The 14,664-nt window shown below is 45.9% G+C and overlaps 1 protein-coding gene across 3 annotated transcripts in view; it reads right to left on the bottom strand.

The window, feature by feature from the left end:
* Positions 1-14,664, bottom strand: part of GFRA1 (GDNF family receptor alpha 1) — a 208,625-nt gene that overhangs the window by 29,353 nt on the left and 164,608 nt on the right. For all 3 annotated transcript variants that reach the window (XM_081823446.1, XM_081823445.1, XM_006742956.3), the window contains 2 exons: positions 4,233-4,342; positions 1,411-1,545 (listed from right to left, as the gene is read on the bottom strand). In XM_081823446.1, the coding sequence (XP_081679572.1) occupies positions 1,411-1,545; positions 4,233-4,342 (245 nt within the window). The remainder of the gene's footprint in view (positions 1-1,410; positions 1,546-4,232; positions 4,343-14,664) is intronic.

Raw genomic sequence — 14,664 nt, 5'->3', positions numbered from 1 at the left:
GTTTTCAGTTTCACTTAGGTGTCCAGAAGCTTGTGTTGGTTTTACGATGATTAAAACATTTGGTTACAGCCACATCACTGAAGTACCTAATAAGCAAATCATTTAGATTTGTCTTTTCAACAAAGGAAGCTATAAAGAGGTTTTAGAATAAGTAACACTTAAAAGCTTTTCCATGTACGCATGGTAAATTGTTAGCTAATTCTCTGGTCATCAATCATTGTATAGCAGAGCATCATGGAGAGTTGTCACGGCTCTCAGAGGGGTGGCTGAACCTTAATTCCTAGAAGCTGGCTCCAACATCTCTCACCAGGAAGTCACACCTGGTCCCCAGTGTTCAGCCATATATTCTCGTCCAATGGGCCCTTTAATATCAGGCATGACACAAAAGCCTCAGGGGATAGGGGCTGCAGAAGAAGGAACTCAGGCTTCAGATCCATCTCTGGCATGGAGGGTCCATGTGAATAACAGCTGTTTACTCAACTGTGAAATGGAGATGCTCATACCTAGATCTAGGACTCTGTGCAGATTACAGTAAATGAGATAATGTATATATTGCACTCCCTATAGAGTGAGTTGAGGGCACCCAATAAATTAATGTCGGCTGCCACAAAATGAGAGCGAGGTACTCAAGCATCTCCACTGGATCACCACCTCAAGCAGTGTGCATCTCCGTGGATCGAAGGGAGACCCAGCACGGTCTGACGAATGCCCATTGTTCATACCTGTACATTTCTCTCCATCCCTCTCCCTTTGGGAAACATGTTTCCACATTGCCCCAAGCAAACTGCAATAATAACTGATACTATTTCCAAGCAGGAACAACCTCCCCTCTCCCCCCCACCCCCAAGTGCTCATCTCTGCCTCTCAAGATAACTGACATCCTGAGGTTCCTGGCTGCATTGCCAGCTTATCCCACTCAAGAATTGTGGCTTCTCCTCTGAGCCAACCCCGAACATCCAGGGGGCTATTGATGTTAATGTTCTAATTTTTCTCAGCGAGCCCTTGTAGGCTTACCCCCATCTAATTTGTCTGAGCTTCTCACACCGTACATTGCGCCCAGGTTTTAAGAACCTTTGGAACAGATTTCATGCTGGTTGCCAACATCAAAATTTGATCTGTGGGTAGAAGAGCTCTATCTGACATAATGTACCCTCTGTTGTTTGAATCTCTTGCTCTCTTAGGCCTTTGGGTTCACATACTTGGCAGCACCCACTCGCTCTGTTCCCTGCTTCATTGCGCAGTATGGCCAAGAGATGCTGGATTCACCATCAAGGAGCAGGAAAAAAGCGACAGAGAGAGAGAAAGAGAGAGCGAGAAGAGGCAGGCACAAGAAACATGAAGATACAGCTTGAACACAGAGAGGAAAGCGTGTTTGTGTGTTTGCTTCCTTTTTTTTTTTTTTAAACTCACTAAGACAAGTATTGTCCTTGAAGAAGTTCAAAAATTTCAAGCATTCTTCTATATCATTCCCACTGTTGCTGCAGTCACACCATGGGGCCACGCTGAGGCTACTGGAGTCTATGTAGTTGGGGGTCATGACTGTACCTAAAAAAGTAAAAACAAGGCATCTTGTTCTTATGTGATCATACAGACTTTTGTATAGCCTAAAAAGAAACAAATATTCCTCTGATGGTGGATGCACCACGGATAATTACAAACATTGTGTTTGCTGAGTGAGAAATTACGTTAAGCAGTGCATTTTTTTGGCAATTTATCTTGAGCACATAAAATAATTTACACATTTACTTAAAAAATTATAACAGAACTCCTTGAGCTGCAATTAGGGTATTTTTTCTGCCCAAATGGTATGGATGTTACGGAGTAGGAGAGAATTAACTTCGAATGCATGAGTTGCCAAATCCCTTGCATTTTCTTGAAAATGTCATTAATCTTCATAAAGAGACAGAACTGGTTTTACATATCTTAAAAATTCTTTTAGGACTTTGCATCCACTTCCCTCAGAAGCAAATGGCTTCTTCAAAGTAACACAGGGAAGCTTAGAAGCTATCCTTTGGGCTACCCCACATCCAGAACATATATAACGAGGCCTCTGCTCACCAGACTTTCAACTGATTTAAATAAAGTCTTCCAAGTTGTGAAGGAATTGGAACTAAACAGTGGAAATTCTCTAAGCTGATGGCTCTTGGAGTATTGTCTCGATAGTCCCCAAAAGTCCTCAAAGAAATGCTGGGTGGTCTCACTTGCCTACATCTTCCTATATACATGGTTTTTCTGATGAGCTCTGTGCTGGCACAAATAAACAATGCATTTATACTTAATACAACCCAAATGTCTTCTTCTGGGTGGCTCGCACCAGGCGATGCCTATTCATGCCAAGAAGCCTTCTGGTTTTCTGTATTTTGTGGACGTAAGAAGTAATAGGTGGTCAGTGAGCCACAGGATATATTTGGTTCATAAACAGAGAAAAAAAATTCTTTGTAAGCTCTTCTGGGTCAAAGACATATCTTTTTTACCCTACATTCCTTACCAATTTGAACTACATTATCTCCCATTATACCTTGGGATGGGAACTTTGACCCACAGCAGACAGTGAGCACCTAACTTTGGATGAAAAAGGAAAAGGTACCCCAAACCCTGAGTCAAGAGGTTAAAATGTGTCTACTCAGTATCCACTGAATGCAGGGCATCATGATGGATCCCTGACATATGGAAGAAGCAGGTGCAAGCTTTGTCCTGAAAGACATTTAGAACCCAGTGACCAGTGCGGAGGGAAAGATCCAGACCCAAGAGAGAAATAAATTTTGGTCTGTAAAATGCATTGCTTCAACCATTTCATTCCATTCCATGATGAGTATTTCATCATCCTGGGCAGGTAATGGTTTGCCAAGCCAGAAATGCCTGGCAGCCCTGTGCCTTGGCCCCTCATGGAGGAGTTAATGAACACATATGCCTGGAAGGATATGGACTAAGGTGTTAATAGGGATTACGTCTGGGATTCGAGTTGTAGATCCTTCCTACTGTCTCCTTTGGGTTTCTCTGTATTTTTTTTTTTACTTTTTATAATGAGCATGGCTTAATTATTTCCATTGTTTCTTAAGCTCATAATTCCATAGTTGATAAGTAACTCTTACCAGAGACCAACTTACTTAAGAAAAGGAAAGAGTGAATGCAAATTTGGAATACTGACTGAAGGAAGATACACCCATTGGGATACAGCCGCAAAAATGCTAAACAACATGGTGAAAGGTCTTGCCCAAGAGAACACAGGTATCCTTTCAAAAATGCTGGGATGAGTGTGCAGGCCCCTATAATATCCCCGCATTAAGCACCATCGTTGATTGTCCCAAAATCTCTTGCTGAAGACACTCTGGTGACAAAAAAAAAAAAAAAAAGTGGGTCTGTGCTGTCATTCTTGGTGGGAAGCTCTTCTCGCCGGTGACTTGTGCGATCATGGCAGGAACACACACCCTGGCTGAGCTGTCACGCTTCTGACAAGTGTGATTTCCCTCACCCCTCCACAGCCTTCACTACGTGTTTGTCCTCAAACGTCAGTTGTGACGGAGCCCTGCCACTGAGGCTTCCTCAGGCCCTGGGACCCGGAACACCTGCCTTTCTTCCTGCCTGCCCCTTTAAGCCTCGGACACAAATTTCTGACTCCTCGCACTCTACTGGTACTAAGTAGAGTACTAATTTCTGACCCCTAACTGCACTCTCGCCCCGAATGCCAAGAACCTGGTTCTGGGAAAGCCTCAGGTGTTGAGAGGCAGAAAACACTGTTTCTGCTGGTCTATTTTCAGGGAACCATTTTAGGCTCCATCACCCCCTGCCCACCAGGAGCTGAATTACCAACAATATTAATGGTGAGAAGGACCCCGGTAGTTAGGGGTTTTATTCCCATTTCTGGGGAACAGCCTTTTTTATTTCCCCAGACGGAATGCCTCCCAAGTGCCCTAATTCAATGAGCTCAGATGGACTTGCTTCCCTCTTCCACGGCCATGTTGTTTGTTTGTTTCCTCCTGTTGTTCTGTGTGGGCGGTTCTCCCCGGGGGGATGCTTCTCAGGCGCTCAGACCTGCACTGTCTTACTCCCTGCTTCCTGCCTCTGCCTCTGCACAGCCATGAACCCCGGGTTTCCCAGGGGATCAAAACCCCAGCACAGAGGGTTACTGGGCGATTTTTTCCTTTTACAGACACTGGCAAGCTGCAATGGCAAGAGTCTGTGAGTCTTTGTAAACCACACTTCCCTCCCGTCCCGCTTCTCCCCGATCTTACCAATAAGCCCTGAGTAGGCGAGGAGGCAGTCAGCATAGTTTTCCTTTAGACAGCTGCTGGAAGACCTTGACTCGGGTTGGCAGTTGGTAAAAAAGTCCGCAAGGCGAGACCTGCAATGGAAAGAAAGGGCAAGTGGTGAGTTTTGAAATACCCTAAACTTCTGGACCAATGTAAACTTTTCTTTGTTCCTTCGTCGGTACTCCTTTTTCTGCACACACACACACACACACACACAATATATATATATATATATATATATATATATATATATATATATATAAAGTGTGCGCTTTGAGGATGTTAGCACCCCCTCTTATCCAACCTGCCCCCACACAACCGTCCCCTCCTTCCCCCAGACTTTTACCCACCTGTGTGTCTGCTTATTTGCAGAGAAGTCTTCAGGGCCTGTAACTGGAGAAATCTAGATGCTTTGAAGTTTCCATTCAATATTTATTTCTGACAGACTTATTTGCATCTTTAGGAAATATGCTTCTCTACACACTCACCAGAGAGCCACACTGGGAAAATATTTACTTTATACAGAAACATGTCCCTGGCATCCAAATAGGATCCTACAGCCCATCTGCTCCCGTAATTCCTGCTGGCTTTAAAAATACGTGTATTTGTCTTGTAAGTTATCTCTCATTCACCAGCCCAGGGGACACAGATTGATTCCAGCCAAGTGAGGAGGAGCTCGCCACTCCAGAACCGAAGGGAAAAGCAGGAGGGACAGGTGATGCCCCTTCTAGGCAGTCACTATGTGACTGGGCCTTCCAGGGGAGGTGGTGCCTGGAGGGGCCACTGACCATGTGCTGTATCTGTCTGCAGTTTGGAAACTGCCCAGGGGCCTGCACAGTCCACTGGGAAGCCCTGAGTGGTGGTGAAATTGCAGAGCCCCAGAGGTGGGGAGGGGGCCACAGACATGCTGGTCTGGGAAGGCAGAGGGCTCTTTGTGGCCAACTGGCTGTTTTTCAGTCTGAAGAGGATATTGTTGGAGAAATCCTGAATGAGAGCAGGGCCACCAGAGGTCATCTCAGCAGACAACAGCTCTGCTTCTAAGCAAAGAACACAATGGACTTCAAGAGAATTTAAATTATCCGGCAATTATGGGAGACAATGGACGGCTGTCTCAGCTTTTTTCTCTTCAGCTTACCCAAATTGGCAGCCAACATACATAGTGCTGTTTTTACTCCCTTCCACCCAAAAAACTGTGTTTACTTAGCATACCTTAGGTTATATGCGAGCTCGCGTGGCAGCGGGGCGGAACAAGGGAGCGTGTGCAGAGATCACGGAGGTAAAAGGTCTGCAGGAAGCTCATTATCTGTCCCTTTACTACAACTGTAACTATCGGGAAGTTAAAAGGCCCAATGAAATCATCTAAATTCATAGCACATTGCAAAGGCTGCAGGGTGTTTGTGAGGGACTGGTCTCTCCTTGAACCCTTTTAAGCAGGGGTATCTGAGCCTCCCTAGCTGCGCCCATCTGGGCCCTCTGTCTATGGGAGCCTGGTTCCATCACTGTCAATCCCCAGGGCAGATGCTGGAGCAAAGCTTTATTTTCTTTGCACCTGACAGTTCTCAGAGAGGACCCTTCATCCCGCTTCCCAAGCAGGGCCATGTGCTGAAGCTAAGTGGCTTGGCAAAATCCTCCAAATGAGACTTGTGCGTGCGCCTGTCTGCGTGTCCTGGATCTCCCACCGTCTAAGCCTAGTTGGTGTTTTCGGACTCTAACTGAACACACTGAAGGGCATAAAACCTGGCCATTTTCTATAGCCTGGTTAGAGGATTTATTTTTCCAAGGAAATCCCTAAAGGTGGCTCAGGCTTACTCAGCCGGCTCCAATGGCATCCAGCTTGGACTGAGTGTTAATTTCAGAAGACTTTTCCTGGTCATGAAAGTTAATGATCTAGTGCTGGTGGGCTTCTAACTTTGCAAAGGCCAATTGTGGTTCAGGCAGCTGGGGTTCCAGTTCTGCCCACACCCTGAGCAGCTCTCTGACCTGGCAGCTCTGCGCTCCCAGCCTGTCCCCCAGAGATGGACAAAAGGTTGTTTTGTCTCCAAGTCCCTGTTTCTTATAGTTTCTCAAGCAGACTATTAACTGAACGGCACCGTGATGCGGATTACTATCCTTCAGTGCGAGGCTAATGCCACCAGACTCATTTCGCTTAACAACCTCAAAATTGACTCACAATTGGACTCTGGAATGAAAGGCTAATTGAGTCAGTCTGCTGCAGAGAGTATAACCCTGATTGGGAGGATAAAACCAGATACACTGCTCTGAGCAGAAGATCAGATAGGCTGGCTTGTGAGAGAAGATTGTCAGCATAGATCCTAAGATGCACATGGCCAGTGGACAGAAAGAGTTTCAAGATAATGATGATCATGTGCAGCATTGCCAAAACACTAACATTTGCCTGTTTTTTTCACATTCGACCCTCTGACGTTTCTACTTCGGAGATAGGGTGGTAACTTCAGAGGACTCATATTTTACAGATAGAAAAACTGAAGTTTACATTGTATTGTGCTGGAGCCAGCTCATGACTGGCTGATTGGTCCATCTTCAGGGATCTTGCGACTTGGTTAACACCACAGTGCTGGCTTGAGAGTAACCTTGGAGGGAGTATTTACACTGCGGTGATCAGCAAACACCACAAATCAGGGCTTTGTATCATTCTTGGATAACCAGGTATTTAGTATGTATTGGCACAACCCTGTTTAAGGACCAGTATGAGGTATTCAATCCTACTGATAAAGCACATGTCATGTCTTGGGAGTGAAGTGCCAGCCCATCATTCCCATGCACCTTTGGGCCAAATGAAATGGTGTAGGACCATTTAATCTGCAGTCTTTAGGACCTCCCAAAGAAAGAAGAGTTAGACCTCAAACACCCTTCCTTCCTAACATCTTCTCTGGTCCTCTGAAATCTCTTAGAGCAAATTACAGAAATGGTTACAGATGGTTACATGTATAGATAAAGCCCTGAATTCTGGTCAGTTCCAAAGTTCCATGGCCCAAATGATGTGTCAAGTGCCTGAGAAGCAGTGATGCGTAAGTTCTCTGTCTCTGAACTCAAATCACCCATCCAGAGAAACAAGGAAACAGAGTACAATGATACTGTGGCTAGTTCTTGATAAAAGGCAGAAAGGCTGCTAATAAAAGTAATATCTAACGTGAATGAAGGATTTAGTATATGCTAGGTATGTCTTTATATTTTTCCCTGACAACTCTTAATAAGGTAGAGGCGATTATTTTCTTATCTGAGTTTCACAAAGGAGGAAACCACAGCTTAGCAAGTTTAAACTAGAGTAAAATAGTGAGTAGTAGAACCAGGATATAATGCCACAACTTAAGCTTTTAACACTCCTTGGCTACAGATGTTCGTTTCAGAGAGGCCAGGATATTGGGACTGAGAGTCCCAGGATGGCTCGGATCTGTCAGGCCAAGGTGGAGGGGGCATCCCAGGCAGAAGGAGGCAGCACATGATAAAGTCAGCAAGTTCGCTGAACTCCCAGGGTAACGATAATGGAATGTTTGTATGTGCCAGAGACGGATTTAAGGGCTTGACACGTATGCACGCGTTTAATGCTCACACCAACCTTACCAGATGATCCTATTAGTCCCATTTTGCAGATGAAGAAACTGAGGCAAAGAGAGTTTATGTGACCTCCCTCCAGGTCGTAGAGCTCTGTGGTGGAGCTGGAACATGACCACACTCAATCTGACTCCAGAGCTGGAAATCATTTGCAACCGCCATACGTAACACATGCATCACCCAGAAAATTGTTAGTTGTTCACGTGGGATGGCCAAGCGACGGGATGAGAATGGTGAGTGATGCATGATGACGGTGGCAAGGATGTGAAGAGCCTTGAATGACCTAAGAGTTTGGATTTTATCCTAAAACCACTGGGAACCACTGAAGGTTTTTAAACAGAGAAGTAACATGATCAGATTTGCCTGTTTGGAAGACTTTTGGGTCTCTCAGCCGTTCAGCCAAAATTTGCTTGAGACCTGCCCTGTGCCCTCACTGTTCTAGCAGCAATGGAGAGGCAGGACACTGGCCAGTGGCAGGAGAGATGGTTACTTAGGAGACTGCAGCCAGTGGGGAGCCAGTGGGGAGATCTGAAGGCCTGAAGGAGAGGAAGAAAGGAGGATGCACCAGGAGGCAGGTTTTACCAGAATGGAAGTCAAGACTGTAGAAAGCGGTGCTGTTGAGGGGCAACGCATGGGAGGACAGATCTGCAAGGAAGATGTGGCTGTACTGAGTTCACTGCACTGTGGGATGCAAGCGTCTCGCAGGTGGTTCCAGCCTAAGGTTTTCACCTGTCCAGTCACCAACCACGGCCTGAGCCCCTGCTACGCCCCTGCCCCCAGCATCCCGGGACAGCCCTTGCTGCACACACTTCCCCTGCCCGCCTTGGGTTAAAGAGTCGTGTTGTAACCTGTTTCGGTCTCTCCCCTGCCTGGGCTGCACTGATCCAAACACAAAAGCTTAAACGTCCAGGGTGGGATTAACAAAGAAATTCCACAGTTGGATTTCTTCTGGAGACATGAAATCTCCATGACTACAGCAGTGATGAACCTGATTGTTTTTCCCTGAGAAAATGAAAAGGAAATGAATAGGCACTAATGTAGAAATGTATCTCCCTCTGAAAGAGAAAATTTCCACCCTTAAAAAGGAGGAAAACGCTGGTAAATTCCAAGGTAGCCTTAGGAAATCTGCTGAAGAGAAAAACAGTGGTTTATGCAGAACATATCATACTAAGGGAAGCGTGCTGCTAACTGGAAATAGAAAAATGATTATAACAATAAAATCTAGGAGAGTCTTCTCAAACAGCTGATGGTCTTTTGACAGTGGGGGGAAAATCATTTACCTACCTTTTCTGTAACATTTTTAGGAAAACGGTGGTATGGCAAACAGGTTAAAAATAAACAAACATACTAGTATGCCCAGTTTAACTCCTCCTGGATCATCCTATTCTTTTAAATGTTTTTTTTCCAGGGGGTGCCTGGGTGGCTAGTTGGTTTAGCGTCTGCCTTTGGCTCAGGTCATGATCCTGAAGTCCTGGGATCAAGCCCAGCATTGGGCTCCCTGATCAGCAGGGGAGTCTGCTTCTCCCTCTCCTTCTCCCTCTCCCTCTACCCCTGCTCATGTGCTCACTCTCTCTCTCAAATAAATAAAATATTAAAAAAAAATAAATTTTTTTTTCCAGGATAAATCCCATACTTGGACACAGGTCACGTGGTTGGTGGAACTGAGCTCTGAACCAGGAATCCTGAGGTCCTGAGTGAGATCCAGGCTCTGACATGAACTACACAGAACTCCCACAGATGTTGCTGAACTACTTAGCTCTTGGATTTCCCTTCCACTTCAGCAATACAATCTAGGGACACTTGAAGATACTTGGGAAAAAAGAGCACTTGTTTTCAAAGCGTTATTATTGTTCTCACCTGTGATTCCATTTTGCCATGACACATGATTTTAGCGTCTAGGCGTTGGGTTTCCTCTGAGTACAGAGACCCAGATTTTTCCAATGGATCCCCTCATCTCACATGCAAGAGAGCTGAAGGCCAAAATGGTTAAGCTCCTGCTCAGAGTCACACGGTGGGTGGAGGCAGATGGCAGGTGTCAGCCCTGGAAGGGGAAAACGCAGGGGGGGCTGGGCCTTAAGTTCCCAGGAATATTATTTAAGTCATCGGGTGTATAACTGCTCTCCCCCTCCCACCATTTGGCCAGACTGTTCTTCAGAGCTGAACGCTGTTCTACTGACTTGACAGCATCCGTGAGCGCTCTGAAAGGCACGCGAGAGCACAGCAGGGGCCAAGGATGTATCCAGAACCCTGCATCCGAGGGTGGTGAGTCTACCGATGAATTAGGCTTCCCTTTATTGAGGGGCTTTGGGGATGGCACTAGCATCCATTTAGGACTGCAGAACTTGATTGACCGGTTGAAACCCAGAACCTTGGGATGGGATCCCTTTATTCATCTGTTTGTGTAAGAAATGACTTGCATTTTGCTCTGACCACAGTATGAGCATCAGGGCTTTCAAGTCTCGGCTTTCAATGCAAGCCATGTAGTCTGGAAGGGTTTTCTTAATTAGAGGAAACAAAGTCAGAGGAGATAAACCATGCCAGGCCTGGGAGGGACACGCACCTGTCTCGCTCCCCAGTTCTACCTTTCATACTCTCACACCTTAGCAAACTAGTTCACTTCTCCAACTCTCCATCTCCTCACCTGGGAAATGGGGCGAATGCCATCCACAGTCACTTTACGTGGCTACTAGGAGAACTCACAGTTCTATAAAGCACCTCACCCAGGACCCAGAATACACAATGCCCAATACATTTTCATCTTCCATCACTTCATTTTTTTTTTTTTTGCTCTCCAATTCCTGGTCCATCCCAACGTTAAGCCCTTGCAGCAAAGACCCACAGGAAGCTCAACACAGAGGAACGTACATCCTAGCCTGCCTTCTGCTGGCCCCTTGTATCACATCCTGAGGCTACATCTGTGGAGTGACTCTGACCAAAACAAATTTGAGAAGTCTGAAGCCAGGAATCCTGGGGTGTTACTTAATACCTCTCAGTCATATGAGCTCATAGAATAAAGGCATTTTTAAGAAAAGCTACTTTTTTCCCCTGGGCTTTAGGGAGAAAGATGTATTTTTTAAATGACTATCAGTGAGTTTGTTAATACTGCTAATCTCTTACGCAGAATAAAAATAATTTGAAAAACAGACGGCTAATATTAGTGCCGGGATGACAAAGCAAGAGTTCTGGAATGGTGATTTTCTGGTACGGTGACACAAAACAGATTTTTCTCGTTCTGTTTTTAGAAAATTACCTTAGCCCTTTTTCCCCAGCAGCCTACCGGAGAGCACATCTGGAAAGCATCCTCTCGCAAATCAAAGCCTATATTTAAGACATTTTGCAGAGGTGTTTTCTTGCCTTGCTGTTCCCCACTTTGTGCTGTGCATGCGGGCCTCCAGGGGTGCAAAAGCCTAGCATGTTCTCTGGGGGACAGGCTGCAGAGCTGGGGGAGCTCAGGCCGCCCTTCAGAAAGCTAGGATCTTCCCCAGGCCGGTAAGTGAGTGTGGCTACTCTGGGGCTAAAGCCTTGGGGCAGGTTCACACACCCAGGCACAAATACCCAAAGCTCTGTACACCTTGAGTTTCTCAGCCCCTTATTGTGGGTTTCCACTCCTGGTGGGATAATTAAAGCCTCAGCCAATTAATGTACTTCTCATTGACTTAGCCAAACTGCGGCCCCCTGTTTTTGGGAAAGAGTACTCTGAGGTCCAAGAAACTTGGCCTAATGCCTCTGTTTCCTGGGACAATATGGCCTTTGTGGCCAAGGAGAGATCTGGCCTGTTCCACCCAAATCCCTGCTCAGCTTCATCATGATACTTGGGAGGCTCCAACCCATTTAACAAACACCCCTGTCCTCACTCGCCCTGGAGAACCCTGATCACAGTTGCTTGTCCAGCTCCTTGGTAGCTCTTGGCCCAGCATGAGGGTCACAGGAGGCTACGGCCACCACCCTCTGGGCTTGACCCATGGGGCTGTGACAAAGTCCTACCAAGGATGGACTTTGGGAAATGTGGGTGGAGTCACACATGGCTTTAGTCCATGTATCCTGCTTGGGGTGTCTCTCCAGGGTGAGGGTTCAGTGTAAGCATGCTGCAGGGCAGAGGTGCAATGCTTCCTTAGCCTTTCCGAGGACATGAAACAGCAGGCAGCCCCTGAAGGACATCTGGGTCAGCATCTGATCGATCTCGGCATCGCTCACAAAGCTACCTTGCATGAGCACTGACAGCTGTCAATCAACAGCTACAGAGAGGCTGACAGGGTTTGACAGCTAATCTCTACATGGCAAATGTGAAAAGCAAAAGCTATGGCAGTTGGCAAGGGAATCCATTCCAGTGGCGAAGGGGCTCTTGGCAGCCTTGGACCGGATGCCCCAGAGCTGCCCTCCGGCCAGAACCCCTCCCTCCACCCCCCTCACCGATCTCTCCACGGCACACGCTGATGGCCATAGTATAAGCAGACTGTAAATCATAGCAGAGCACAGATACCCTGCAAACAGTCTTGTGCTGCACTGCCAAGACAAATAAAGTTGTTTTGTAAATAGGGGCGCCTGGGTGGCTCAGGTGGTTAAGCGACTGCCTTCGGCTCAGGTCATGATCCTGGAGTCCCGGGATCGAGTCCCGCATCGGGCTCCCTGCTCAGCAGGGAGTCTGCTTCTCCCTCTCACCCTCCCCACTCTCATGTGCTCTCTCTCATTCTCTCTCTCAAATAAATAAATAAAATCTTTAAAAAAAAAAAAAAGTTGTTTTGTATTATCCATGCTACAAGATGTCCTTTAGAGCAGAAAACTTAGTTTTGACAGTGCTTGTTTTTATGGGAAGAAATTGAGGGGAAAAAAATTTGAGGTTTTCTGGATGATTAAATTATCATAAAGCATTCAAATATCCAATAACGGTCTGTGACAAATAAGCTAAAACTCTTTTAAGAGTCAATCTTATCCAATAAGTCTTTGGTATTTCTGCACAGGAGCTTCAGTCATCAGCGTTGTGGCTTTTGGCCACAAGGAGAAACAGAAATCTAGACGTTCAACCAATCTTTCACCAGCAGAGCCGTACCTTAACACTCTAGACCAACATGGTGTGAGTTTACTTTGTAAAATTCTGCAGGCACCTCCATCTTCGGGAGTGAATTATAGCAGTTGCCCTACATTCATCCAGGAACCTAAGAAGCTCCAAGTCAACTGCTCGGGAACCCTGGGGCAGCAAAGGTTACCCACCATGGTTTCACTGAATTATTTATGCCCACTCTGATTCAGAAAGAATTTCGAGATGCATTCACATGTAGCTTTGATGCAACAGAATAAATGTGAAATGAATGAGGGTGTTTGGGGTCATTGAAAGATCATACAAAGGTAGTGGTACAGTTACTACAAAATGCACACATACCCTTGGCTGGATGAAAGCTACATACTTGGCTCTGTGCTTTCTAGCAACGTCTGGGGACTAACTAGTTCTACGGTTCATGATACAGCAAAAATTAAAAACATACCTCAGCAGAAAAACTACTGTAGGCAGAAGAAGATGTCTACACTCTAGTCTCTGGGCCCATGGAATGTGTTAATATGTTACCTGTCATGGCGGTGAAAAGGCCTTGGAATATGTGATTATAGTTTTAGATCTTGAGGTGAGCAGATTGCCCTGGATCATCCAGGTGGGCTCCATGTAATTACAAGATCTTTAAAAGGGGAAGAAGGAGGCAGATGAGGAGGTCAGATGCCATGCGCAAAAGACTGGACCAGCTTTTGCTGATTTTGAAGATGGGGGCAGGGGCCACGAGCCAAGGAATGTGTGTGGGCAAAAGCCAAGGAAATGGATTCGCCCCTAGAGCCTCCAAAAGGAACTCAGTCCTGCGGGAGCTTTGATTTCAGCCCCATGAGACCTGTGTATAGCTTCTGATGTCTGGAAATGTAAGAGAATAAATTTGTGTTAAAGCCACCACGTTTGTGGTAATCTGACACAACCGCAACAGAAAACAGAACACAACCAAAGATCAATGTAGAGTAGAGGTTTTGAATAAAGAATCTGAAAATGGACCAGGACTTCAATTTCAATTTAACCATTTGCTAAACATGGCACTTGGGGTGAGTACCTTACTCCAGCTGAATGACATAAGTCCTTCAAAGCGTTCCTGGAAGATGAGTGTGCCAGGCCCCTAGCACCTGGTATGACCTCCAGATTCCTGGAGGACGATAGGACTCGTCAGCGCTGTGTCTTCTGTTTTGCTCTGGACCCACCCAGGAGGTCCACACTGCTCTTGAGACCTCTATGAAGCCTTAGGGTAGAGACAGGCACACTGATTTTTTTCTTAGAATTCTTCTGCTAATAATTTGGCATACGAAACGCTTTGTCCTGAGATCACTAATCCACCTGTTCAATGTCCGTATGTGCTTAAAACACTCATGATTAACATCAGGCTTAATCCTACCATTACGACCAAAGAGCGATGTCTCCTGTGAGTCCTCCACATCTTCTAGCAGAGAAATGTGTATTATAGGCCAATGGAATCAACGCTCACAGAAACAGGTCAAGACCATTCCACAGGTCACTACATGTGGTCCCCAGATGTGGTTCTCTACTAAGCTGGCCAGCATCAGGCCTGTATAAATTTAAGGAGATGCTGTCTGTCCCCTCAGAAAGAAGTGTTGCATCATGTTGTTTAGAGCCAGAGAAACTGAACTCTAATTACTTTAGAGAAACACAGGTAAATTCTAGAAATTATCCCAAATGCTGCCTGGACTCCTTCAGTCAGACCTTGCTTATTTGGGGGTTCCCAGAAGATGAAAAATTGAAATTACACAGGCTCTCTTGACTTTAATAATTTGCAAGATTCCTCCCTTTGCCCTTACCCCC

The sequence above is a fragment of the Leptonychotes weddellii genome, chromosome 6, assembly GCF_054177405.1.
Source record: "Leptonychotes weddellii isolate Sample4059 chromosome 6, ASM5417740v2, whole genome shotgun sequence".
In the NCBI taxonomy this organism is placed as follows: domain Eukaryota; kingdom Metazoa; phylum Chordata; class Mammalia; order Carnivora; family Phocidae; genus Leptonychotes; species Leptonychotes weddellii.
Note: the sequence above shows the minus strand (reverse complement) of the source record. Positions and strands in the feature narration are given on the sequence as shown.